Consider the following 27,375-nt stretch of genomic DNA (forward strand, 5'->3'; position numbering starts at 1 on the left):
ATAAAAAGCAGGAATAAAAACATTGGGGTAAATGTGTCAATACCGTGGAATTAATTGAGGATTAATTGAGACTAATAGCCGACTTGAATCGTCAGGAAAAACTCAAAAATGCCCTGAAAAATTATTTCTTAAATAGAGAGGGACATTTTTATTTCCACACAAATTAACATTCTGTACAGTGGCCTATTTTACACATATCTCCCAAAACAATTCACACGCTGTAACAGCAGCCCTGGTTGCTTTTGATGTGACCTATAGGGAATCCTTTCTGCTTGTAAATTCCAAAAATACACACTCCACATGCTACGTTGACAAAGTCACCTCTGACTGATTCTCAGTGGAGCAGCTCCAGGTCGTCCCCCCTGTGTGAGAGCAGAGTACAGCTCGGTTTAATTGATTTGAGACTGGTTACTGCTCATCTACTGTACATATGTAAAGTCAGAACTGATAGTGTGAAGAAAAGTATTATATCAATGGCAATGTACAGAAACAATGGTTGGGTTCATGAGATGCAATTGGAGACATTTTTGTGAAACTTAAATGACACACTATGGGAGGTGAAAGATGGAAGAAGGCTGCACACAGCAGTTTATACTTAGAATTTAATATTTACCCTTTTTTAAATTACCACATGTCAACTTTGACTTAATTGAACATGTTTACTCCTGTTCCTATGCTGTATTTTGTATTTCTGAAGAATTTTATTCCGTTTAATGCGTTGTGTCTTCATATGTAGCATATTGTGTTGTTTTGAGAGCCGTACACCAGCGAAAGACACATTCCATAAACGCAGACTATGGGTTTGAGGAACCCTGGGGCCTTCTTTAGATTTTTTCCTTCAGCAGTGTAAAGACAACAGTTGCCAGCTGTACGGTGGTTGTCAGCCCTGTGACAGATTGTTCAGTAGTGTTGTCTGTTTCTGAGCTGTGGATTGGCTCCAGCCCGTTGCCAACTCGAACAGGACACAAGCAGGAATAGAAAATGGACGTTAGGAGAAGAAGCAGAAACTACACGAAAAAAGTTATATTTCCCAAATCATCTTTATTTAAAATACCTGATGTGACGACAGGTGCTTTTTAGAGGCAACACAGTGCAAGCATAAGTTTGGTGTCCACTAACAGTTAAAGTGATACAAGAGCAACTATTCAGGGCAAACTCACAATAAAACGTGGTTTATATACAATGATACATCTGTCTACTACATGATATATTTTTTTTTTTTCAGTTTGAGAAACAGTGTAGATACTATTCACAGTTATATATATACGACGAAATATATTGCCAGCAAAACCTTCGTGGTAAACACTGCTTCAAAGTTGCTCCAAATGTGACCGTGTGCTCACCTGGTGGGTGTGGTCGCACAAAACCCTGCCACTCAAACATGCGTGAACACACACAGACGGCAGCATCCCAGGAAACGCGGAAGAATTCGGGACCTTCCAAACCGTACAGGTCTGCACTTCCGAGGATTTCCTTGACTGTTTTAAAATGTTGATAAACAATATTTTGATACTTTTTGATACATCAGGAAATCCCACAATACATCACTAGTATTTTTTCGGAAGAAAGAAACATAGATATCGAAATCATACATGATCTGAAAAAACAGGTAGCCAGCGTATTCAGAGGCATTACCCACACTCGGATAGTGACACATTGGGCCAGCATGTGACAGCATTTCAAGGTTTGTGACAGAGCTGGCCTGTTACACTTCAAACATCATAAGACATTCAGAGATTAACATGCTCCAACATGTAATATTGACATTTAACAGAGGTTCGGTATTTTCTTAAGAGAATATGTTTATTTTTTCACATTCAAAGTGCTCCAACCAAATAAATGATCAAGTATTTACACGACCGAAACAGTTTAACCAAACATCTGTGACCAAAGCCACACATTCCAGTCTACCCTCTCGATAAGGTTATCTTTTCCATAATATTCACATGCTCTCCATTATGATTATATTAGAATAGGTGTCAATGTGTTAAGGTGCAAAACAATGTGACAATAGCAAAATACAGTTTCATACTACTATTGAGGTAAGTGCATTACTTTGGATGCAGAGCTACAATATACGTTTTTAAACTTTTCTATCTTTTTTAAATATGTTCATCTGCTTTAAAATAGACACTAAATAGTACATTGGATTGAAGTGTGATGGCTGAGTTTAAAAGGTGTTAAATCTCCATTAAAAGGTTCCAGGAGGACCTCGGTTGGAATTGGGGCAAAAAGATTTAGATTTGATTCTTAATAAACTTTTTCTTTCACGATTTGGACTATTTTATTGTGAGATATTTAAGGATTTAGTTGTTTATGGATACTTGACAGGAGGTCGTTGAATCTTAACAAAGTGCAAGCAAATACCTTAGTCAATAAAATAAAAAATGCAAATTATATGCAAGCAAAATATGTTTATAGATCTATATTTATAGACAAATCAGGTCAGCTTTAACATGCTGTAATGGACTTCACTGTGGTTTATCTGGGAAAACAAACAGAGCAGAAGGAAGTCTCCTCAGTTGGTCATGCCACAATGTTTTTATTTTTGGTATGCACTGTTTGACATGCACTCATATCAATATACTGTACATGCTTCATGTGTCAAAATAAGTATTTCTATTAATATAGTATGACATTAAATGAACGTTGTTTTCTGTCAGTCATCATCATACACATCTTATATTTGAGATTTGGTATTGATTCCTAAATTACTGCATTTAGTGGGACTCAGCTCCTATCTGTGTGTGATATGGGTCATGTATGTTAATATAGGTTATAATTATTATTATGCTACGTTTATGCAATTCTACCATAAATGTGAACAATGGTTCACATACTTACACAATAAAAAAACAACAACAAAAAACTAAATGAGAACATATAAGACCAAGGCAGACCCATGAGGTTATTGGGAAAAATGTTGCTCCGCCTCCCTTTTGTCCACAGCAGACATTTGTGACATGTCACAGTGGAAAAAGAACATGGTGGAGGGAAACAATAAAAATGAATCCTGACTAAATGATATTTAGCTGGTTGAGGGTCTTGGTCTTTGTGCATTGTGCCTCAGTCAAACTGGCTCTGTCTGAAACCACTCCCGTGTTTGTTTATTTAATACACACTGTCAATATTCCATAGTTTATTTTTGTCCAAAAAAGAAATACAAATTACAATTTCTTAATTCAAGTCCTGAATATTAATTGGGGGAATTCGTGGAAGCTGGCAATTTTTTTGCAATTTTGACTTCTGCGACTCAAACCGAAATCTGTACTGCATATAGGCAGTGATTTTGGAGAGAGGGTGTGTCACGCAGTTGTCTATAACAGACTCAGTTTTTGTATATTGATGAACAGAACCTGTGCTGTTTCTATTATGACAAGTTACTATGCAGGGTGACTGTTTTTTGCTAGAAAAACCTCAACGCGTTTCCGGAATGTTTAAGAATGCTCTCTGGCTCAGACTCAAGCTGACACCATCGAGACATGTAGACATCATTTAGCAAAGTTCAGCTGTGGAAGGACACAGCACATGCACACATGCACTATTTCTGTTGTCTATGTTAAGACATGTTATCCAGACGCACAGTGGAGAGACATGGCTTTAAGGCAATACATTCACAATATGTTAACCCTAATACAATTCAACCAAAACCAAATCCCAAAGTTGCTGTGAGACAGAAGAGCAAACGGCATAGTTTCCCATCACACAACAGATACACACACACACACACACACACACACACACACACACACACACACACACACACACACACACACACACACACACACACACACACACACACACACACACACACATCTGCTCTGCTGTGTGAGAGGCTTTTAACTTCCATCACAAACAATATCCAACCACTGTTGGGTTTATTAATTAATTCATGATTGACCTCAGGGAATCAATTGTTTTTGTCTCAAAGCCCTGAATTAGAAAAAACATCCTATAAAATAATGCGAGTAAAGTATGTTGTGATATTAACAACACTCCATATTTAAAATATTATATTTTGATACCATGCTATAAAGCTTAGGTGATAGCGTCTGGCTCCATCCTGTCATATAGTGTGCCATTAAAATGTTTGTCACTTGTAAAGCTATTGATATTGAATTGTAGCTATGAATAAAATAATATTTTTAATGGTTATGTTGAAAAATTGTTTCGTGGCTTTTTCAAGGATACACATCCTACAGACATACAGATCTCTCTCTCTCTCTCTCTCTCAAGGTCACTCACTCACTCACTCGCTCACGCAGTGCAGGGCTCCAGAGTGCAACTAACAATTGTCCTTGGCCACACCGCTGACATTTAACTGGTGTGTCTCTGTGTTTGTTCAAGTCGTGTCGCCTCCTCATCTCATCGCCTCTGCAGAGTTTACATTCACAGACACACTGGCCCTGCCCCCACGCACTCCCTCACAGACGGAGACACAGACAGTGAAGCAGAGATGAGGATGAATGGGAGGTGAAAAATACAGGGTTTCCGCGTCGGACCACTAATTCGAATTGTTCAGAGCTGCTGATTCCGGATCGGGGCAGAAGCAGCAGCAGGTTTGCAGTGTGTCAGAGTCTCTACCTGAATGTGATCCCTCAACGCTCCTGCTGACCTGCGATCACTTCACACTTTTACAATAAACACAGACACTAATCACAAGTTATTAAGATCTGAACAGCACTGACTTTTACTTCGTGTTTGTCTGATTCACTTGAGAGTTTATGAGACACGCATTTAAACAATCCCCCAATAATCCAACCTACACATAAACAAACTCCTAGGTATAACGCCGGAATACTAACCCAATACAATCGAAGCTCATCCAGATTATAACCATCCCTTCCTGTTTGCTGAGCCGGTAACATATATCCTGAGCCAAATGTTTAATATTTAATCAAGATTAAAAAAAAATTAACCGAGCAAGAGAGTCCATTTTATGTATTGTTTTGGTTGTGTGTGGTTTATACTCTATTTATTTCGGATATTTTCAATATCAATATTTATTTTTAAATTTAATTCAAATGTCAGACTCATTTGAATTAAGTTATCATTATAGCAGTGGTTTAAAATGGTTTCACGATGATGATGATAATAATATCATTTATTCCAATAATTTCTAGGACCAAGTATCATCCAACAAAATGTGTTATTGTGACAGGCCTACCTTAATATTTTTAATAATGCAGCAAGTTAGGGGTTTCCTTGTTCAGTTTACAGCTTTAGTTCTCTGAGAATTGATTTCATATCTAGGCAAACTTGGTATTGTACAGTGAAATATCCTGAACTGAATCGATATTTGAACAAATCAAAGAAATGGTCTAATCGGTGTATTATTGCGTTGCCAAGGGGCACAGTGATACATATTGGGTGCACCTAAATGATGTGCTGGTGCACTTAAATGAAAAAGTTAGGCGGAGAAAGATTAGTCTGGAGCCCTGCAGGGGGCAGGGGAGCATCAGTGGACAGTGATTCAAGCAGTGGTTACTATAGATCTTCAGGATGATGGTCTGAAAGAAAAGAGAGAATGGTGATAAATAAGTTTGTTAGGAAATGTCTTGGTAGATAAATAAATAAACCTCTGTCTAGATTAAGCAAGCAGGTGGAAAGATCTGGGGCACAAGATAGAAAAAAACATGAGCCTGTGTGCTCACACTTAGAGTAACTCTTGTTTTTACCACGTTTGAGGACACTGCACATCCATAGTTCTTTTTTTACAGGACAGAGGATTTCCATTTCAGTCTAGTGATTAATTCATCCAGGTTCTGGTTCCTTGTGCTAATATAGCAAAGCCCTGTCTGTCCAGTTTGAATTAGGCTGAAACTTAGATATTTATCATAGTTGTATTTTGGTTCGTTTTAGATTAGTTGACATGGATATGTATTTACCTTAGGAGGTGTTGGGGATCAGAGCTCCACAGTCTGTGGGTTCAAGCAGGTGACCCAGCTATTGTTGTCTGTAAAATATTCAAGAAGAGTGATTTAAGTGTCTTAAAGGGGGAAAAATCGATAATAAAGTTGTAAATTTAAGCCACATGTCATGTTAGAGGTGGAAGGTCAGACAATGTTGCCTGCGTTAAAATGAGGATCAAAATAAATAATCAGCGCCACATTTCCTAAGTATCAGGACTTTGAAGAGATTGTGTCTATTCTGAAGAAATTGCCTCTTTTGTTGAGGAGGAAATGTTTGGTCATCTGCGTGATTATTGTTATTTACATCTACGTACTTTTCGAGGGGTTTCGTAATTTCTCAAGAGTCAATGACATCAAGGATCCAGATGGAATGGAACGGTTCTAATTACTGCTTATATCGTGTGTAGCTCGTCCTCTAAATGACCTGCTGTCATACAACTTGTTTTGACCAAACTTGGCTCCAGTAAGGGAAAAAACATTTACCAGTTGTTACTTTGTATGAACAAAAACACATAGAAAGGCAAACTCACAATTGGCTCGACAATAACAAAGTCCCTCACATACACACTAGTGAGAAGTTACTGGTGCGGCCTGCACGCGCACATGTCAGCACTGGCACCAATATTGTTATCAAGGATTATAAGAGCTTTTTAGAATAAACAGACCATTCCACTACAATTCTGCCTCTGTGTATTCTTCATGAGAAATCTTTTTCAGCAATTATTTCCAAAAAGTGTTAGTTTTTCCTCTTATTTTGTAAGATTGCAACTGTTTCCCTTGTATTTTTACGACTTTATTCTTGTATTACTGCCACTTAATGCTCAATATCTCAGATTTTTATTTCTTCATTACTGCCCCTCCTAATACTAAGTTATAAGGACTTAAGTTAAGGCACGTTCCATGTGTTTGCCTTAGACACAGTGCAGGCAAATCATAACCACCAGGGGAAAATGGCAGTAATAATCAGTGTATACGGGTTTTTACTGCCAGAACTAAAATGATGGATGCCGGTTCAACAGCAGCTGTATCCTAATGTTTGATGCATTCCACTTTAATAAAGGTGGCATATCAATCGTCATTTGGTCAGTCTTGTTGACATCAAGGTGAAATCTCTTACTTGGTTCCCTCCTCTGCAACACCCTCAGGGTCCAGTTTACCCTCCTCCTCCATCTTTTCCTCCGGAATCAGTTCCTGTTTCTGGTGTCGACGGAGGCATTTCAACACGACCATGGAGAGGATCAGCAGAGCCAAGGCTCCGCCCACCGATGCCCCGATAGCTACTGCAATGGTGGAGTCCCTTGGCGGGGGAACTGAGGAGAGGAGAGGAGAGGAGAGGGATGTAGACAACGGATAAAGACGAGTGCAGTGCTCGATAAAAGCTCTGCTGCGCTGTTTAAACCCGAGTGGAGAGAAAGTAAGTGCTCAGTTAGGCTGTATCCTGTGTGTGTGTGAGTGTGCGTGTGTTTTTGTGAGTGTGAGTGCGTGCGAGTTCGAGTGAGATGCTGAGGGATTTCAACCTCTTGATGGTCGTTAATAAGTAAAAAGCTGACTCAGCACCAGGAGGTCCTTACACTTCAGGAAACACACACACACACACACTTATCCATGCACTCCAGGGCACAGGTAGAGGATAACATCCGCACGATTTTGCTTAATTTATGTCACATTTGAAACAAAATTTGTGAAAATGTATACTTGCACAAAATGTAGCCATATATGTGGATCATTTGTAGCATCCATTTGTGAGAATCAGCAACAGTATAAATATCTATAGTAATGGTGAAAACCTCAAATTTTGTGTTTAAGACATATTTTCATATTTTATGAGAATTATTCATGAACCTGATTTAGATCCAGAATGGAAAGAATAGGGGACTTCAGGTCACAGCATTCAGTGGCCTACTTTTCTGGGATCTTCCCCCTGCAAAGTCCGGAATGACTCTGTTTTGGACATGTTATTAGCTGTGTGGACGTTGGACATATTATTTCCTTGTAGTTGTTACCTTACGTGTCTTTCGCTTGTTTTACTTAATTCTTTAGTGATCGTTTGCTTGTTTTTATTATGCGCTCGGTTTTCCCTGCCTCCTATATAGACTTTAGTGCCCCCCAGTCTTCTGTGTCACTTTCATTTTCCTGTTCTGCTCCTGTCGCGTTCCCTTGTATTTTCTGTCAATGATCCAGAGTTTTGCTTGCTGTTGTGCTGGCAGCATATTTGATACCAAAGTGTCATTGTTTTTGCAAACCTTTAAACAAAAAACTCGAAGCCTTCTTTTTTGCATTACAAACCCTGTCTCCATTTTGGGTACAGCTAAAATGGAAACCTAATACAAAAGGTTTTCTCAGTGGCTCTCTCCCTCAAAAACCCACATCAGATTTTGGGTTAGTGCTGAATAGCGTGTGATGGCACTGAGAGCGCATTTCAAAGGCAGTGTTTAGTATTTATAGAAAATAACAGAAGGTTGAGTTGAATTGTTTTAGGCGGAGTTTTCTTGTTCTCCCCTTGTCTTTTTTGGCTTCCTCCCACCGTCCAAAGACATGCAGATTGGGGTTAGGTTGATTGGGCACTCCAACTTGCCCGTGGTGTTATGTGCTTTGTTCTGTATCGCTGCTTCAGACATGAACAGAACTGGGTTAGGGTTAGGGTTAGGGTTGGCTGTATGGGCGAGTCACTTGCTCCGGACTTTTAGCAGAGCTTTTTCCTGCCAGTTCCTGAACAAAATGTGCTGAACGACGCTTCAAACACACGGTGGACATTAAACCTGAAGACTTCAAATATCTCAGGACAGAAAAGGGAAAAGATGCAAGAAGACAACACAGATAAAGATGTGGACCATTTCCTGATCAGTTCTTCATATGTGAAAAGCAAACTCTTGAAAATTTCCCACAAATTGGGTCAAAACATTTGAAAATAGCCTCTGTCTGGTGACCAGTCCAGGGTTTACCCCACCTCTCGCCCAATGTCAGCTGGGATGTGTTCTAACCACACCTTTTAACCCTTATAGGATAAATGGTAGAGATATTGAATGGATGGAGAATGTATAGGGTCAGTATCTTACGTTCAGTGACCACATTAAGTTGTATGGAACCATATCCCTCGGTGCGGTCTGGGAAATTCATCACATAGCAGTTGTAAATCCCCATATCCTCAACCTGGATATCTGACAGTGTGATGGACAGATCGTTCTTCTCCAGGTTCCCAGCAAACATGACCCTCTCTCCGAACCGGTCTGTCCTGAGAGTCACCATTTCTTTCCTCCTAGAGAAGATCATGAACTAAGGACGGAAAAAGAGGCAGAGAGCTTTTAATTGGTTAAAAGAGTTAGGACATAGGTGCATAAGTATTCTGCTTATTAAACATGTGAATACAAGCCACTTTACCATTTCCTTTGTGTCGTTGTATGTTTCTTGGTAGGTCCAGTTCATGATAAACGTGTTCAAATCCATCTTGTAGCAGGATGTGAATGTGCAGGGGATTTTGACGCTGGATCCGTTCAGTGCATTTATGAAACTGGGCACGAGCACATCCATGCTTGCACAACCTATAACGAAAAACAAAAACAACAATGGTAATAAAGCCAGTACCAACAACAGTGACATGCGGGAGCGGTAAAACGGTTAGCACTGTCACAGCAAGAAGGTTTTTTGTTGGAATCCCAGTTGGGCCGGCGCCTTCCTGTGTGGAGTTTGCACGTTTTGCCTTTGTCTCCCTATTTCATCCACAGTCCGAAGACACGCAGATCTGCTTTAGGGTTAACTGGCGAATTTAGGCGTGAATGTGAGTCTGGATGGTTGTTTTTCTTTATAAGCAGATCATGGATCATAGAATATCCATAGATATATCCATAGATCATGGATATCCATATAGATCATGGATCATAGAATATCCATAGATATATCCATATCTCATGGATATCCATATAGATCATGGATCGATGTTGGCCAGGACTTAGATTTACGGTGAAATATTGGAAGCTGACTGAAATTATCCAATTATGCATGACTGATAAATAGGATGTATTAACATAATAGTTTAAAACATCTCATAAGGAACCTAAATCTAAAAAATGAAAAAGGAAATTCATTGCACAAGTTTCGGTATGTAGAAATATTTCATGTGAAAAATGCAAAAAGGCTCAGTCGAACAATTAATAATTGCTGTTAAAGTCACTGTAAATGACAAATTCTTCTGTGAGTTTGTCGAGATTAGTTGAAAGACGTCCGATTTGGATTTCAGGTCAAAGTCACGAACAGTCAATCAAGTAGCCTACCTGATTTAGACTCATCTACGGGTTTACAATGATATTTCTGGGCTTTGTGTTTTGTGCTAAACCCCAAAACAACCTAAAGACAAGAACTCAAAAGTGCAATTCCACGGCAGTTTCAACTCGCCAATATGTAGCAACAAAAAGGGATGCTGCATGCTCATTATCTTTTTCTATAACTATATCCCTTATCTCAGTTGTGTCACAATCATTTTTAACATGATATCTGCAACTGTAGAATGCATCTTTGACAGACATCATGCAGTGTGGATGTGTCCAAAGCAAAGGGCACTAATTGAGGAAACAAAATTTACTATTTGACCAACAGGATATTCTTAACCATCATTGGCGCCGTGGCTTAGTTGGTAAAGCGTCTGTCTAGTAAACAGAAGATCCTGGGTTCAATTCCCAGCGGTGCCTTTTCATTGAATTGTCATAGAGCAGTGGTTCTCAAAGTGGAGGGCGCAGATACTCTCCATGGGGAGCCCAATTTCACAGACAAATAAAAAAAAAAAAATAATAATATTAATAATTAAAAAAAAAAAAAAAAACACCCCGGTCTTGTTTCCAAACTGCGTTGCTAATTCAACAGCTGCAACAGCTTTAAGCTACTCGGAGGCAGCTAGCTTCCCCCCCAGCTTCCACACACAGTCAGCTCGGACAGCCGATACTAAGTACTACCAAGTGTTTGCTTCTAACCTGACGGTGTTTGAGAAACAGTGTCATGACAGCGGATTTTTGCGCTGTTCCCACCGCAGTTAGCATGGTGGCTAGCCCGCTAGCCCCGTTATGAAAGTTTGTTATAACCGTATGTACACACCATACACACATGCCGTAAGTGCTCTAGCCAGCCACCGTCAGCCGGACAACGCCGCTGGCTTAACACACTTGTCAACTTAATCATAGAGTCATAGTCGTGATTTAGGTTTATTGTGATTTAGGGAATGAAACAAGAAGTTTGAGGTCCGGAAATGATGTCCCGAAATGCTGGCGTTAGCGGACCAATCACAGCCAAGGGCTATCCGTGGGCTCTCCGCCATGCCGACGTGGAGTTAGAAAAATCGGAGCTGCACGAAAAGCTCTCCGAGGAGCCCCGGAGAGGCCCGGAGAGGGCGTTCCACGGCAAAGAAGGCGGTCCTATCTGTCTGTGTCCGTCAAAACGGAAAAGCATAAATTGGCCTTAAGTTTCCAAGCAATGCCTTAGTTTCCAAGCAATACCTTAGTCTATAGATACAAAATTCACTACTTGACCAACAGGATATCCGTAGCCACCATTGGCGCCGTGGCTTAGTTGGTAAAGCGTCTGTCTAGTAAACAGAAGATCCTGGGTTCAATTCCCAGCGGTGCCTTTTCTTTGAATTGTCATAGAGCAGTGGTTCTCATAGTGGAGGGCGAGAACACTCTCCAAGGGGAGCCCAATTTCACAGACAAATAAAAAAAAAATATATATAATAATAATAATTAAAAATAACAAAAAAACACCCCGGTCTTGTTTCCAAACTGCGTTGCTAATTCAACAGCTGCAACAGCTTTAAGCTACTCGGAGGCAGCTAGCCTCCCCCCCAGCTTCCACACACAGTCAGCTCGGACAGCCGATACTAAGTACTACCAAGTGTTTGCTTCTAACCTGACGGTGTTTGAGAAACAGTGTCATGACAGCGGATTTTTGCGCTGTTCCCACCGCAGTTAGCATGGTGGCTAGCCCGCTAGCCCCGTTATGAAAGTTTGTTATAACCGTATGTACACACCATACACACATGCCGTAAGTGCTCTAGCCAGCCACCGTCAGCCGGACAACGCCGCTGGCTTAACACACTTGTCAACTTAATCATAGAGTCATAGTCGTGATTTAGGTTTATTGTGATTTAGGGAATGAAACAAGAAGTTTGAGGTCCGGAAATGATGTCCCGAAATGCTGGCGTTAGCGGACCAATCACAGCCAAGGGCTATCCGTGGGCTCTCCGCCATGCCGACGTGGAGTTAGAAAAATCGGAGCTGCACGAAAAGCTCTCCGAGGAGCCCCGGAGAGGCCCGGAGAGGGCGTTCCACGGCAAAGAAGGCGGTCCTATCTGTCTGTGTCCGTCAAAACGGAAAAGCATAAATTGGCCTTAAGTTTCCAAGCAATGCCTTAGTTTCCAAGCAATACCTTAGTCTATAGATACAAAATTCACTACTTGACCAACAGGATATCCGTAGCCACCATTGGCGCCGTGGCTTAGTTGGTAAAGCGTCTGTCTAGTAAACAGAAGATCCTGGGTTCAATTCCCAGCGGTGCCTTTTCTTTGAATTGTCATAGAGCAGTGGTTCTCATAGTGGAGGGCGAGGACACTCTCCAAGGGGAGCCCAATTTCACAGACAAATAAAAAAAAAATATATATAATAATAATAATTAAAAATAACAAAAAAACACCCCGGTCTTGTTTCCAAACTGCGTTGCTAATTCAACAGCTGCAACAGCTTTAAGCTACTCGGAGGCAGCTAGCCTCCCCCCCAGCTTCCACACACAGTCAGCTCGGACAGCCGATACTAAGTACTACCAAGTGTTTGCTTCTAACCTGACGGTGTTTGAGAAACAGTGTCATGACAGCGGATTTTTGCGCTGTTCCCACCGCAGTTAGCATGGTGGCTAGCCCGCTAGCCCCGTTATGAAAGTTTGTTATAACCGTATGTACACACCATACACACATGCCGTAAGTGCTCTAGCCAGCCACCGTCAGCCGGACAACGCCGCTGGCTTAACACACTTGTCAACTTAATCATAGAGTCATAGTCGTGATTTAGGTTTATTGTGATTTAGGGAATGAAACAAGAAGTTTGAGGTCCGGAAATGATGTCCCGAAATGCTGGCGTTAGCGGACCAATCACAGCCAAGGGCTATCCGTGGGCTCTCCGCCATGCCGACGTGGAGTTAGAAAAATCGGAGCTGCACGAAAAGCTCTCCGAGGAGCCCCGGAGAGGCCCGGAGAGGGCGTTCCACGGCAAAGAAGGCGGTCCTATCTGTCTGTGTCCGTCAAAACGGAAAAGCATAAATTGGCCTTAAGTTTCCAAGCAATGCCTTAGTTTCCAAGCAATACCTTAGTCTATAGATACAAAATTCACTACTTGACCAACAAGATATCCATAGCCGCCATTGGCGCCGTGGCTTAGTTGGTAAAGCGTCTGTCTAGTAAACAGAAGATCCTGGGTTCAATTCCCAGCGGTGCCTTTTCTTTGAATTGTCGTAGCTGGATTTGCAGATGGCTATTCCAAGCAATGCCTCAAGGCATTATGCTTCTCCGTTTTGACGGACACGGACAGATAGGACCGCCTTCTCCAACGTGGAACACCCTCTCCGCGGCTCCTCGGAGAGCTTTTCGTGCAGCTCTAATTTTTCTAACTACACGTCGAAATGGCGGACAGCCCACGGATAGCCCTTGGCTGTGATTGGTAAGCTAACGCCAGCATTTCGGGACATCATTATTTCCGGACCTCTAACTTAACATAAACCTAAATCACAACTACGACTCTATGATTAATGTGACAAGTGTGTTAAGCCAGCGGCGTTGTCCGGCTGACGGTGGCTGGTTGAGCACTTACAGCATGTGTGTACGGTCACATACGGTTATAACGAACTTTGATAACGGGGCTAGCGGGCTAGCCACCATGCTAACTGCAGTGGGAACAGCGCAAAAACCCGCTGACTTTAATCCCACGGCTGTCATGACACTGTTTCTCAAACACCGTCAGATTAGAAGCAAACACTTGGTAGTAGTTAGTATCGGGTGTCCCTGCTGACTGTGTGTGGAAGCTAGCTGCCTCCGTGTAGCTTCAAGCTGTTGCAGCTGTTGAATTAGCAACGCAGTTTGGAAACAAAAGACCGGGGAACCGCTGCGTTAAGACACGATAACATAAGCATTTTGACCCGCTGGGTGTCACTTTATTTCAGCAAAAACTGTCGCTTCATCAACATCCTTTTTCTGTTGTCATCGTTCACTGTGTGTGAGGAGCCGGGATGACGTAAATAAACCAGCGTGGACTTCTTCTATATACCTCATGAGGTAGGCTTCTCTAAGCTCGACTTTCGTTGCGCCATCTACTGTCCTGGCAGTGAATTGTTTTCGGAACAAAAAGGCTCGTAGAACTATAAATCAAAAAGGGTCCGTCCGATCCGTCCGTCCGTCAGTCCGCAACAGACTCGGAGAAGCATACAGAGGCCTTTAGTCTAGAGAAAAAAAACACACCTTCATGCAAGTTTCCACAAAATGTCCCTATATCTTCTTTGATCTTAAAGCGAAGGTAGGTAATCCTTGAAAAATTAGCAAGAGCGCGCGGCAACCAATACATACCACCCCCTCCCATCAACCCTCTCGTCAAAGTTACGCCTCTGAAACGCACAAACGCTGCCTGAAAACGGCTAGAATCCGATTTAGTCAGTGTCGCTTGAGAAATGTGGTCGTCCACATTTTAAAAGTATGTTTTTCTTGATGGGAGGATCAGTTTAATTTAATGTGAGAAGTTATTGCAATGTCTGCAGTCGACAGGGTTATTAGAAGGTTTGGCAGCATCGCATATTCCTCGAACTGGAACATTGAAAGAGTATCTCCAAATTGGCAAAAACTCACATGTACAAGAGTATCTGGAAACTTTGTGAGAATGGTGCATGGTCTGCTCCAGGCCCGGCCCGAGGCATAAGCGATACAAGCGGGCGCTTGGGGCCTCCTGACCGCCAGGGGGCCCCCTATCGGAAAAAAAAAATTATAATTAAAAATAATTAAAAATAATAATAATATTAAATAACTTAAACAAGTGACCTGATTGAATGAAATAAAGAATACATCTATACAAGAAAATTCTGATTTTACGATCAATATATCTGCCAGCGTTCAAGTCATGCATATCAACTGCGTGCTCAATCTGCTGACAGATAATTCGCGGTCATAGACAGACACTGCATAATACTCAAGGTTAAGTTGGAAGGGACATATATAAGCATGTCATCTAAAAGGACGTATCTCTCTGGTGCCCAAAAACGGAAAAAGAAAAGGACAGAAGATGAGAAAAAAGAGCAAGATAAAGGTATGATTGCATGATTATTTAAAATATGTTTTGAACTCATTTGAGGGAGGAGCAGCTCAAGCTATCATAGGAGTTAGCTAGCTAGCTAGCGAGTTAATGTCATCTTATATTTGCCATCACATGAGCTATATTCATCAACAGTGTATGTATCTCATTAATATACATTTATCTAGGTGTATATCAGATGTCAACGATATTGGCAGTGTTTAGGATGTTCAATCAAACATGTACTGCTAGCTCTTGCCAGGCTTAATCTAACGTTAGCTCGCTGACTGAGGTGGACATTAGCACTAGTAGCTAGCTACATGAAAACAGTACTGTTTTATAAATGTGACATAGTGGTGAGTCTGACAGTGACTAAAGGCCTCAGTATGCTTCTCCGAGTCCGTTTCGGAATGACGGACGGACGGATCGGACGGACCCTTTTTGATTTATAGTTCTACGAGCCTTTTTGTTGTGAAAACAATTCACCGCCAGAACAGTAGATGGCGAGACGGAAGTCGAGCTTAGAGAAGCCGCCCTCATGAGGTATATAGAAGAAGTCCACGCTGGTTTATTTACGTCCTCCCGGCTCCTCACACACAGTGAACGATGGCAACTAACAGAAAAAGGATGTTGATGACGCGACAGTTTTTGCTGAATAAAGTGACACCCAGCGGGTCAAAATGCTTTTGTTATCGTGTCTTAGCGCAGCGGTTCCCCGGTCTTGTTTCCAAACTGCGTTGCTAATTCAACAGCTGCAACAGGTTGAAGCTACACGGAGGCAGCTAGCTCCCCCAGCTTCCACACACAGTCAGCACGGACACCCGATACTAGCTACTACCAAGTGTTTGCTTCTAACCTGACGGTGTTTGAGAAACAGTGTCATGAGCCGTGGGATTAAAGTCAGCGGGTTTTTGCGCTGTTCCCACCGCAGTTAGCATGGTGGCTAGCCCGCTAGCCCCGTTATCAAAGTTCGTTATAACCGTATGTGACCGTACACACAAGTGCAGAGTCTTAGTCCGTGAGATATCGGTTTATATTGGAGGAAACAGCCAAAGGTGAACTTAACCTTCTAGGTGTAAGGGATGCAAGCTAGCATTGCTGTGCCTGTGCACGTTAGTAAAAGTGACATCTCAGCCAAAGATGGAGCACAATGTGCGCTCTGCTCTAAGATCTTTGTTGAGAGATGGCCTATTGGTCTTTATGAGAAAACACCATGTTGAAGTGAGGAGACGTCTGTGATAAAAATATACTTATATTGTATTAATATTATATTTAGGATGTTAAGTGTTCACCACACTACAATTAGGCTGTGCCTTATTTTGCCTCACTAGAATAGGAATGGTTAGGTGTGGAATTGTTTGTTGATGAGTGTAAGTAATGATGGCAAAATAAACTCATTTTTCATAAACTCACTATCAACTATGCACTTTTGCAATGTTATTTTTTCAGGAACACTGTTGAAGTATTTTGGAGCACAACCAACTGTACCTGCCCCCGATGTGTCATCAAGTGTCAGTGCCTCCACAGCTGATGATACAGCAGGTGAGGTTTTTCTTGATGGCAAATGGCTACATAGTCTTTTAATATGACATGACACATTTAAAAAAAAATAATTACATTTTTTTTATTTGTTGATTTATTTATTTTATCTTTGCAGGTTCACCCCCAGCAGACTTACAGTCACCTGAAAGTGAGGAAGAACTTTTACCCATTGAGGAACAGTTACCAGCATTGACAGTCACTGATACACCGACTTCAACCTCTGCCGGCATAACAGGTCAGTTAATCTAACAGTTTTTGTTTTGTGTTGCCTTACTTAACTCTGAAATATCTTGTGTTATGTTATGATTCTATCTTTGTATCTAATGTCCCTACAGGTTATTGTTATTATCGTTTATTTGAATGTTTTGAAACAGTTTGATTTTAGAAGTTCCAAATAGTTAGTTTAAAAGGTTAATTGAATACTGAGTCACTTTCATTATTTAATCTATGTATCTATGTAACGTTCTATTTTTTATTATATTCATGCTTGTCTATTTTGGTTTTATTTTGTAATTGGAAATTGATAACTTAATACGCATTTGCACAGTTGCAAATTATTTATTTAATATGTTTGTGATCGTTTGTTTGGAATACAGAGGCACTATCATTATTTATTTTTTATTTTTTAATGTTATTTTTGATAATACTAATGTTTGTGTATTTTGATTTCAGTTTAAGATTGCACATTTATAAATCTGTTGAAAGATCTGTTTATTAAACTGATACTTTAAAAAAAAATACAAATGCTGTTGTATTTAATTATTTTACAATTTAACTTCAGTAAACCACACTTGATGCTTTACTTTGAATATGAAAGTTTAAAATAAATCTGTGATCTAAGTGCCCTCTAAGGTTAAAAGGTGACTGTTTTGGTGTAAATAACGACTATAATAATACAGGGGTCTATCAAGGGACAAAAGTCTAGAATATTTTTGGCATGAGAGCAACTGAATGAGCCTTCCAGGCCCAAGAGGTCAAGGGGCACTGAAGCCCAAGCCCAAGTCACCATCTCAATAAGTCAAAAAGCAAAATGCTATGAATATGCTTAAATTTAGGTATTTCCCTTCTCCAGCTGGCCATATAAAAAATACAGGAAATCACATCTACGTAATTCAGTATTAATACAATTGATAATGTCAATTAATTCATTGTCAAATCATTGTAGTGTGACATTTTTGTCAATAATCGTCGAGCGCAAATGACTCCGCTAGGTGGGAGGGGGGGCCCCAATATCAAATTCTGCTTAGGGCCCCCGAAAGGCTTGGGCCGGCCCTGGTCTGCTCCATGAAGCCCCTTTAGGAAAGCTTCCAAAAGTCCAATGCATAAACATGTGTATAATGCAACTTGAAATGAGATTAATGTATTGGTCAGTTCCTTCCAGTTTGCTCCTCTTCTATGAGCATTTTATGTCTCAGCATGGACTCGCACTCCCCGGACAGAATATCTGCTTCTCTCGTTCTCTCTTGTGTGTGTGTGTGTGTGTGTGTGTGTGTGTGTGTGTGTGTGTGTGTGTGTGTGTGTGTGTGTGTGTGTGTGTGTGTGTGTGTGTGTGTGTGTGTGTGTGTGTGTGTGTGTGTGTGTGTGTGTGTGTGTGTGTGTGTGTGTGTGTGTGTGTGTGTGTGTGTGTGTGTGTGTGTGTGTGTGTGTGTGTGTGTGCGTGCGTCCGTGCGTGTTGGGACTCTGCACCATTCTCTCCTCTGCAGTCGGGTGTTTCTGGCTCCCTTCCCACTGCTGCTGCACCACTCCACAGTCCTGCCTTACTCTCCGCACCACACACACACACACACACGCACATATGCACATCCCCCCACAAGGGGTGTATTGCATGCTAGCAGTGCTACGTCAATGTCACCCACACAAACTGACCTACCTGCACACACAGTTAACACTGTAACATTCAAGCCCCGTCTCTCTGCCACACACAAACACACACACACACACACACACACACACACACACACACACACAAGCACAGCATATGTTACCATAAGTCATAGACAGGCACACGGTGTGATACAGGCTGGTGTTTCTGATGACTCAGCAGTCCTGGGGATGTTGAGAAAGAGCCAGATGCAGAGACAGAGGGAGACAACGACTTGCAAACAGATGAAATGCTGCAGTGAGGCAGCCCCATGGCCACTCCTCTATCTCTCTGCCCCTCCCTCTTTCCTCTCACGCCTCCTTCGTAGCACCTCTTCGATCCGACCCTTCCGCTAAACGCAAAATGAGAGTTTCTCCGTTCCTCTCCAACGACACTCTCCAGTGTTTCTCTCTTCTCCGCCCTCTCATTACCCTCCATTGTTCCCTCCTCTCACAAGGTCAATGCAGGAAGTAGGTCTGTTACATCATTTCTCTCTTCTCCCTCCAACTCGGCATGTTCCCCCGTCTCATTACGTTTCAAGTCCGATTCACAGCAGAAGTGTATACTGCAGTAAAAAATATCTGTTTTCATTTTTGTGGAAATGTTGTTAAGAGGATTGAAGCCTTTTTATTTATTGAATCAGTGATTGGTAAAAGACGCCATTTGTTAAATCTTTGAGGTGTAAGAAAGTAGATAGAAAGAATGTGCAGCTTATATTTTGACAAGAATAGACTAAACTAAACAAAACGCACAATGTTGTAGCTTGTATTTCAACTTGAATTGCCCTGCATGGTTATAAGCCTTTTTTTTTACATCCACCTGTCATATATATATATATATATATAGTGAAGACTTTTGTAGGAATTTTGTAAAAGGCCTAAAGTGTATTTTATCAGATCACCTCCGCCAGGTACATTGGGTTTACATCTGCATTTGTTTGATATTCAACAGGATTGCACAAAATTACCGGAACAGATTAACTCAACACTTAGTGGAAGGATGTGGTATGGGTGAGGAAAGACTTCCGTTAAATTTTGGAATTTAAGACCGGCATTTTTTCAATTTTGTTTTTGATTTGTCAGGGACTAAATCATGGATGTTGAAGAAGAAAATCAGGCATGTTTAGGGTTCTGATATTAATGACTGTGGCTAATTTGGTGTATATCCAAATAAAAATCCAGATGTGGAGAATGTAAGTGTGGTTTCAAGAGGGGACTGTTTGACCATGGTGGAGGTATGCGCTCTTTGAATGTCCTTCTACTCAGCATATGAATTCAGTCACCCTGACCCTTGACCACTTAAGCTGATCACCTTTAAGTGGCCTTTTCATCTTTGAGTACGAGTGAATGTGGGAGCCAAATCCAAAGAAATCCCATAATGCAACTGAAATGCTCCATTGCGCAGGTATGACATGTACAAATGGTCGGAGAGGCACCACAACACATTCTTTATAGGGTGTCCTTTCTACGAAGGATATTTCCAAATTCTTATATTGTCCAGGGAAGCTTCTCTTCATACCACAGTAACATGTTCCCAGTGTAAGCCCCCCCACTGACACGTCCCAATCCAATTAGACATCTGCGGTTTTGCTTGGACGAAGCTTCCGAGAGTGAGAATCCCCCGAAAGGCTGTCTCGACAAAAGCAAGGGACGCCATCTTGTGACGGTCTCTTCTAAAAGTGATTTACGCAGTAAATTCCCTAATAGTAAGAGCACATGCATGTTCTGGTGCTGAAGATGTTTTTCTCTGGTTGTAAGGTATAAAAGGATGCAGCGGCAAGGAGGGTACTGACGCAACTTTACAGCATCCTTTTATGTCTGTGATCAGCTAAAGTCAGTGGCTGCTTCTCTCCCCTGACCTTAACCTCTTTTAGTGCATGCCTCTACACTATAACCCACATTACCAAGGAGCACTTGTAAATTATATATATGTCCCGAGGGCGATCTTAGCTCAATGATAACTGCGCCAGGAAGATTTAAGACTGCTACAGCAGATATGATCTCGGATTGCTTGTTAAATTTGTCTATTTCAGTTCTCAGATCACACAGTCGCCAATATCTCGATGAATACTCTATATATGTTTTTTATAGTATGTCTTGCAGTATATGGAGGACCATACATGACATAAGTAAAAATAAATAAATAAATAAATGTATAAATAAATACAGAAATAAATAAATAAATAAATAAATAAAAAAGGAAATAAATAAATTAATACATAAATAAATAAATAAATATGTTAATACCAAAAGAAATGTCAAAATAAATGTCTTAAATATATTTGCACATTTATTTATTCCCTGATACATTTCCTTTTCATTTGCAGTGTCCTTATGCTAATGAGAAAGGCGGGCCTAACCGCAGTCTCGAGCAGGATTGGTCACAGGAGTGTAATGATCCAGCCCTACTACTTCTGCCTCTCAATGCTGGTGTCCAGTAGCTGTTTGCAGCGTTGAGCCAGTTCACACTTAAAATGAACTAGTTCAAGTTCAGAGGGTTAGTTAAGGTTATTTTTTATTGGGATGATTTAGCTGTCAGTAGTCCTGACTGTGAGCGTCACGTCTCGTGTTGTACTGAGCACAAGGAGCGAGAGGAGAAGGAGGAAACAGAAACTCCAGCTCGTTACAAACCACCTGCAGCCTCTGCTCTGATCATGAAGCCGCTGATCTCTGAGCAGATGTGACCAGAGAAACTCTGTGTTTTCACTGTTTCCACTGTTCTACAAAGTCACTGAGCGGCTGTTTCACGGTGAAGAGCTCAAGTCTCAGTCACTGCCCGTGTCTCTGAGCGAGTGTGTGGAGCAGCGCAGGGGCTGTGTGTGTGTGTGTAGCTCAGTTGACCAATCCTGCTCGAGACTGAGGTTAGGCCCGCCTTTCTCATTAGCATAAGGACACTGAAATGTGGAAATAAATAAATGTGGAAATAAATAAAAGTTGGAATAAAAGTGGAAATAAATAAATAAATGTGGAAATAAGTTTAAGACATTGATTTATTTAATTCTGCATTTATTTCCACATTTATTTATTTATTTCCACATTTATTCCAACTTTTATTTTTCGATTTCAGTGTCCTTATGCTAATGAGAAAGGCGGGCCTAACCTCAGTCTCGAGCAGGATTGGTCAACTGAGCTACACACACACACACACACAGCCCCTGCGCTGCTCCACACACTCGCTCAGAGACACGGGCAGTGACTGAGACTTGAGCTCTTCACCGTGAAACAGCCGCTCAGTGACTTTGTAGAACAGTGGAAACACAGAGTTTCTCTGGTCACATCTGCTCAGAGATCAGCGGCTTCATGATCAGAGCAGAGGCTGCAGGTGGTTTGTACCGAGCTGGAGTTTCTGTTTCCTTCTCCTCTCGGCTCGCTCCTTGTGCTCAGTACAACACGTGACGCTCACAGTCAGGACTACTGACAGCTAAATCATCCCAATAAAAAATAACCTTAACTAACCCTCTGAACTTGAACTAGTTCTTTTTAAGTGTGAACTGGCTCAACGCTGCAAACAGCTACTGGACACCAGCATTGAGAGGCAGAAATAGTAGGGCTGGATCATTACACTCCTGTGACCAATCCTGCTCGAGACTGCGGTTAGGCCCGCCTTTCTCATTAGCATAAGGACACTGCAAATGAAAAGGAAATGTGTCAGGGAATAAATAAATGTGCAAATATATTTAAGACATTTATTTTGACATTTCTCTTGGTATTAACATATTTATTTATTTATTTCTGTATTTATTTATTTATTTCCATTTTTATTTATTCATTTATTTATTTATTTCTGTATTTATTTATACATTTATTTATTTATTTATTTTTACTTAAGTCATGTATGGTCCTCCATAGCAGTAGAAGTTGATCTACAGGGTTCTTAGGAATGTTGCATGTGGAGGTCAGGGTCTACAGGGGAAGAGTTGATTACGTTTGTGTTACACAGATCAAAGTCTGTCTCCTGTCAAAGAAAAGGCACCGCTGGGAATTGAACCCAGGATCTTCTGTTTACTAGACAGACGCTTTACCAACTAAGCCACGGCGCCGATGGTGGGCTCAGATATCCTGTCCTTCAAATAGTAAATTTTGTTTCCTCAATTAGTGCCCCCTGCTTTGGACACATCCACACTGCATGATGTCTGTCAGTGATGCATTCTGCAGTTGCAGGTATCATGTTGAAAAAGATTGTGACACAACTGAGATAAGGGATAAAGTTATAGAAAAAGCGAATGAGCCTAACCAGAAATAAAGCCAAACGATCCTGGATACAAACGATGACATTTTGTACATTTGGAGCCACGATTCATGGCGATAGGGATTTATACCAAATTAAACCAAAAATTACACATGTATCATTGTGGTAAAAACTGCCTAAAATAATAAGAACTGCCTAAAATAATAGAATTGAACTTTCTAATGTTCAATACTAACCTGGAGGACGCAAGGTTTATGACATTTAATCGTTCCAGCTGAAAGTAAAAAAAAAAAAAGGCACCGCTGGGAATTGAACCCAGGATCTTCTGTTTACTAGACAGACGCTTTACCAACTAAGCCACGGCGCCGATGGTGTCCATGATTTTATAGAACTATTTGTAGGCAGGCCAGTTGTTACAATTACGATATCATTTTGACTGACCAGTGGTATTTTGGTGCTGCTGTACAATACAAAGTATAAGATAATGGACTTTGACCGGTTTGAAGTCCATGACACCGGAGTTACCGTACATTCCGCCTTCTCTCCGTGTGCTTCTGCCCTCTAGTGCAGATCTGTGGTAACTGCAACTGTGCGGTTAAGCACACACCAATTGGAAGAAGGAGGATTGCTGGGAAACTGTATTAGATTACAAATCTGTAACATTACTACACTGCTGGACACCACTCAACCTAGAAAATAACTTGTGTTCTTCTGAATGACCGTATGAAAACATTAACTGTATTCCTATAAAACCTGCTTTCTAATCTCGATTAAATACCCAGAACTTGAATGTTTATGGATATGGAGTCAATATGACATTTCATGGTTAGCGGGTAAAACTTTTCTCCCATGTGTTCAGCAGTGACTTTTAATGACTTCATGAATTAGATGATTTTATTTCAAGCTGTGACACCACATTAGTTGTTGAGGCGCGAAGCATACACACCTACAACAGTCTATTGTCTACTGTGGATATTGATTCATGCACATCGTAAGTTTTAAAAAACGTTTCGGGGGATGTAGACTATTTGATTTTGTTTCACTTTGACCTGTTTGAAGTCCATGCCACCGGAGTACCAGCACATTCCTCCTCCTTTCTGTGTGCTGCTGCCCTCTAGTGCCTATCTGTGGTAACTGCAACTGTGCGGTTAAGCACCAGACAAATGGCCGAAGGAATATTGCTGGCAAACTGTTTGAGAAATTAAAATCTGTACCATTGCTACACTGCTGGACACCCCCTGCAGTAAGTTTAAAAAACGTTTGGGGAATGTAGAATATTTGATATTGTTTGCTGCTGCGGGGATGATACACAGTAAATATGAAGAGATAGATTCAGTGCATTAGTATGAACAATTTTTTCATATTTGGACTTTTAAGAAGCTAGATAATAATATAGGCGTAGCTTTTGTTTTAGAAAAAGGTCACATGCTGTTCAAAAAGGGGCAAAAAATGGAAATTAAGCTAAGTGGAATCTCCAAGTTACAGGCTCCCCAGCAACATTAGCTGTTTTCAGTTGGCATTATGCAGCGGGTGGCGACGCCATCTAAAAACACTGGGTTGGATTGTTGCTCTGAATTTAGAGACAAACTTCAACGCCATTTCCTCCAACTCCATTGGGTTGGATGGTGTCAAACTGGGCAAAGTATTTCTTCACAGTCTCACTCCACTCTCCATTTAGTCTCACTTCGGGGAACAGGTTTAAAGTGACGATGAAGATGGATGAAAAGCAGTTTCATTTTTGTGTAAATTGCATAAAAAAAAATCAATCACATAAAATGTCTCTACTCTTCTCTCCCAGACCAATGGATTATTAGTTCAACCCCTAAATGATCTCGCCCTGCATGACGACTCTGCATGACGCCGTGAGTCCTGCTCAGGAGAACAAGGCACAAGACCAGTAAGTTGAAATGAAGAGGTGTTGTCGGCCCCCTGTCTAACCCTAACCCTAACCCTTCCCTTATTAAAGATTCCATATTAGCTGAGTGTTAAGGTAAGATAACATTATATAAGATAAGATAACCCCTCTTCCACTAAGGGGTAATTTACTGTGTTATAGCAGTAAAAAGGAAATCATGAAGTATACTCTCAATAAAAGTAATAATATAAGTACAAGAGCATAATCTAAACAAAAGGAACTATAAGAAATATAAATATATATATACAATGTAACAGTATTGTACTATGTGATAATGAAAAAATGAATATAGCACAGTTCAATTAGTTGAAAAGCGGAGTGAGATACAGTATAGAAGGGGCATGTAGTCCCCTGGGCACGGAGCTGATTGCACGCACAATAATTTAAGTGTCCCACTAAAGCAGGAAGTGGTGTTTTCACAAGCTGGTGATGGAGAGCACCGGCTTTGTAGAGGGATCCTGTGGGTTTGATCACCGGTGGCTCACTCAGTGTGGGAGCTTGTTTTTGTATATGTTAAAATATCATGAACCCATCTGGGCTCGGCATCTCACTTAGATCATGCATTGATGTGCTAATATTCCACATTAACATATGTGGGTTTGTGACAAGGCCTGTGAATACGAGTCGCTCCCTGTTACCACCTCATCGCAGGGCCTGTTTCTACACATCACTCACACTGGGTCACAGATCCTCACTGGACCTGCTTTGCACGGAGTGATGAGCCAATGTTTATTTGTTCACATAGACAGAGCATCATCAGAATCCTGTTTGACGGCTGTGATACAACAGGCCACCGGTGGAGAGGTTAAACACAGGTGGCTGTGTGTATGGGAGGAAGAAGAACAGGTCCAGTTACACAACGGATCACTGACCACGTTGGCATAATGCCTTTGAATCGGGGGGGGGGGCTGAAACAATTAACCGATATGATCTCACACCCATTATCCCCCCCTCTCTCTCTGACACACATTCACATCCTCTCTCTCTCTCAGAGAAGGGCCCAGAGGATCTGTGGTGTCTGATGTGGTGAGTGATGTGTTGTGTGATGTGTGTGTTGTAGGGTGAGGGATCTCATCCTATCCAACTGTTGATCCGTGCATCAATTTGTGTAACCGGGGCATCGATCGGCTGGACCGGTGTTGTGTTTCTTACCGGAGAGCGAGACGAGCAGCAGCACCGCGCCGAGCAGCGGAGCGGCGGAGCTCCTCTCCTGCGCCGGGGAAGACATCTCTCACCTCCGCCTGGGTTCAATAGAAACACGGCCTTTTAATGATCTGTGGAGAAACGAGAGGACGGAGGCAAAGGGCAGCGACTGGGCTCCAGATGTGCGCGTTGGAGAGGCTTTGACACCAGGCCGTGTTTTGGTTTTAGAGGCAGATCGGGGCTGGCAGCGTCTTCAGCCGTATGGAGGTTGATCTCATGGTTGTCAGTGTGGTGATGGATGAGGAGGGAGGGCAGGATAGGTAGCACCAAAGAAAAGGAGGCTCGCCTTTTTTATAATTTTTTTTTTTACATATGTGTGTGTGTAATTTCCTAAATGGCAGTTTATATACAGTGTATATACATATATAATATTTATATTGTATTAAATATCTTGTAGAGAATTTTTTTTATTATATAATCTGCCAACTTTTAATAAGACATTAATTAACAAATTTAAATCAAATATGAACAAAACACACAAAATAAGGAGGCTAGTAAAAATGACATTTCAACTTTATTCTAAATACGTACAATATAAAGGAAAACATCTCTGAGTTAGTTCTACTTGTTTGACCTGCAAAATGAAAAAAATTCTTCTTCTTCTAATTAAAAAAAAAATATTTGCACCCACATCTTAACCAAAGTGAACAACAACTATGAGAGATTTTGGAAATAGGTCTTACACAACACACAAATATCAACCAGTCACTAAATGAGTGGGGGAAACACCAAATACCAGTACAGGAGAGGAGACCCTTACAGAGCAGAATCAGGCTGCCGTGCAGGCAAACAAAAAATTAAACAGAGACCATCCCTCCTTCTATCCATTCGTCCATCACCCTTCCTGTGTGGGAGTGAGGAGGAGAGGAAACTGGGAAATCACAATGAAAGAGGCAAACACAGGTATGGCCTCTCCATCCCTCGTCTGCAAAGAGGAGATGCCAACGAAGGTGTAGTTTAAACAAAGAGCTGAGGAGATGGGTTACAGGGTGACAGGGTACCGGATGGGAGCAGAGGAGAGGACTCGATATTCCTTTGAGCGGACTGAACATTTCTGCTTCCAGAAAAAAAAGGGGATGACGTCAGGAAATTAAAGAACATGCCAAGACAGGAAGAGAGTGAAAGTCACAATGAGGCAAGAGGGAGTTAGGAGAGTGGGTTGAAGTCATTAGGCTTATCAGAGAGAAGAGGAGGAAGAGGAGGAGGATAGGCTGGTTTGTGTGCATGTGGTTAGCATAGTGATGCTGCTCACACCATAGAAAGATGGTTTTCAGATTGACTAAAACAGGGTTATGGCTCAGTCAGTGACATACACCTTGAACTGGCCTTCAGTACATTCATATGGATGGATGGATAAATAAAAGGACGAATAGATAGCTAGATAGATAAATAAATACTATATATATATATATATATATATATATACTGTATATATTTAGTGTTCTCTTTCAG

General features: G+C 41.2%; 1 protein-coding gene and 6 non-coding genes across 7 annotated transcripts; 4 read left to right on the forward strand and 3 right to left on the reverse strand.

Moving 5' to 3' along the window:
• Window positions 1-4,824: 4,824 nt before the first annotated feature.
• Window positions 4,825-10,653, reverse strand: scn2b (sodium channel, voltage-gated, type II, beta). Its single transcript, XM_053422109.1, has 6 exons — window positions 10,647-10,653; window positions 9,291-9,451; window positions 8,969-9,185; window positions 7,030-7,222; window positions 5,889-5,956; window positions 4,825-5,510 (listed from the first exon to the last, which is right to left on the reverse strand). Exons 1-5 carry the CDS (start codon window positions 10,651-10,653, stop codon window positions 5,947-5,949), a joined length of 588 nt encoding a protein of 195 aa, XP_053278084.1. The 3' UTR covers window positions 4,825-5,510; window positions 5,889-5,946.
• On the forward strand, window positions 10,522-10,594 carry trnat-agu (transfer RNA threonine (anticodon AGU)). The gene has a single exon. It is a non-coding gene; the product is annotated as a tRNA-Thr (tRNA).
• Window positions 10,654-11,450: 797 nt separating the features above from the next.
• On the forward strand, window positions 11,451-11,523 carry trnat-agu (transfer RNA threonine (anticodon AGU)). The gene has a single exon. It is a non-coding gene; the product is annotated as a tRNA-Thr (tRNA).
• Window positions 11,524-12,378: 855 nt separating this feature from the next.
• trnat-agu (transfer RNA threonine (anticodon AGU)) lies at window positions 12,379-12,451 on the forward strand. Its single transcript has one exon. It is a non-coding gene; the product is annotated as a tRNA-Thr (tRNA).
• An 855-nt stretch (window positions 12,452-13,306) lies between these two features.
• trnat-agu (transfer RNA threonine (anticodon AGU)) lies at window positions 13,307-13,379 on the forward strand. The gene has a single exon. It is a non-coding gene; the product is annotated as a tRNA-Thr (tRNA).
• A 9,204-nt stretch (window positions 13,380-22,583) lies between these two features.
• On the reverse strand, window positions 22,584-22,656 carry trnat-agu (transfer RNA threonine (anticodon AGU)). The gene has a single exon. It is a non-coding gene; the product is annotated as a tRNA-Thr (tRNA).
• Window positions 22,657-23,099: 443 nt separating this feature from the next.
• Window positions 23,100-23,172, reverse strand: trnat-agu (transfer RNA threonine (anticodon AGU)). The gene has a single exon. It is a non-coding gene; the product is annotated as a tRNA-Thr (tRNA).
• Between the last annotated feature and the right edge of the window lie 4,203 nt (window positions 23,173-27,375).

Source organism: Pleuronectes platessa, chromosome 5, assembly GCF_947347685.1.
Source record: "Pleuronectes platessa chromosome 5, fPlePla1.1, whole genome shotgun sequence".
In the NCBI taxonomy this organism is placed as follows: domain Eukaryota; kingdom Metazoa; phylum Chordata; class Actinopteri; order Pleuronectiformes; family Pleuronectidae; genus Pleuronectes; species Pleuronectes platessa.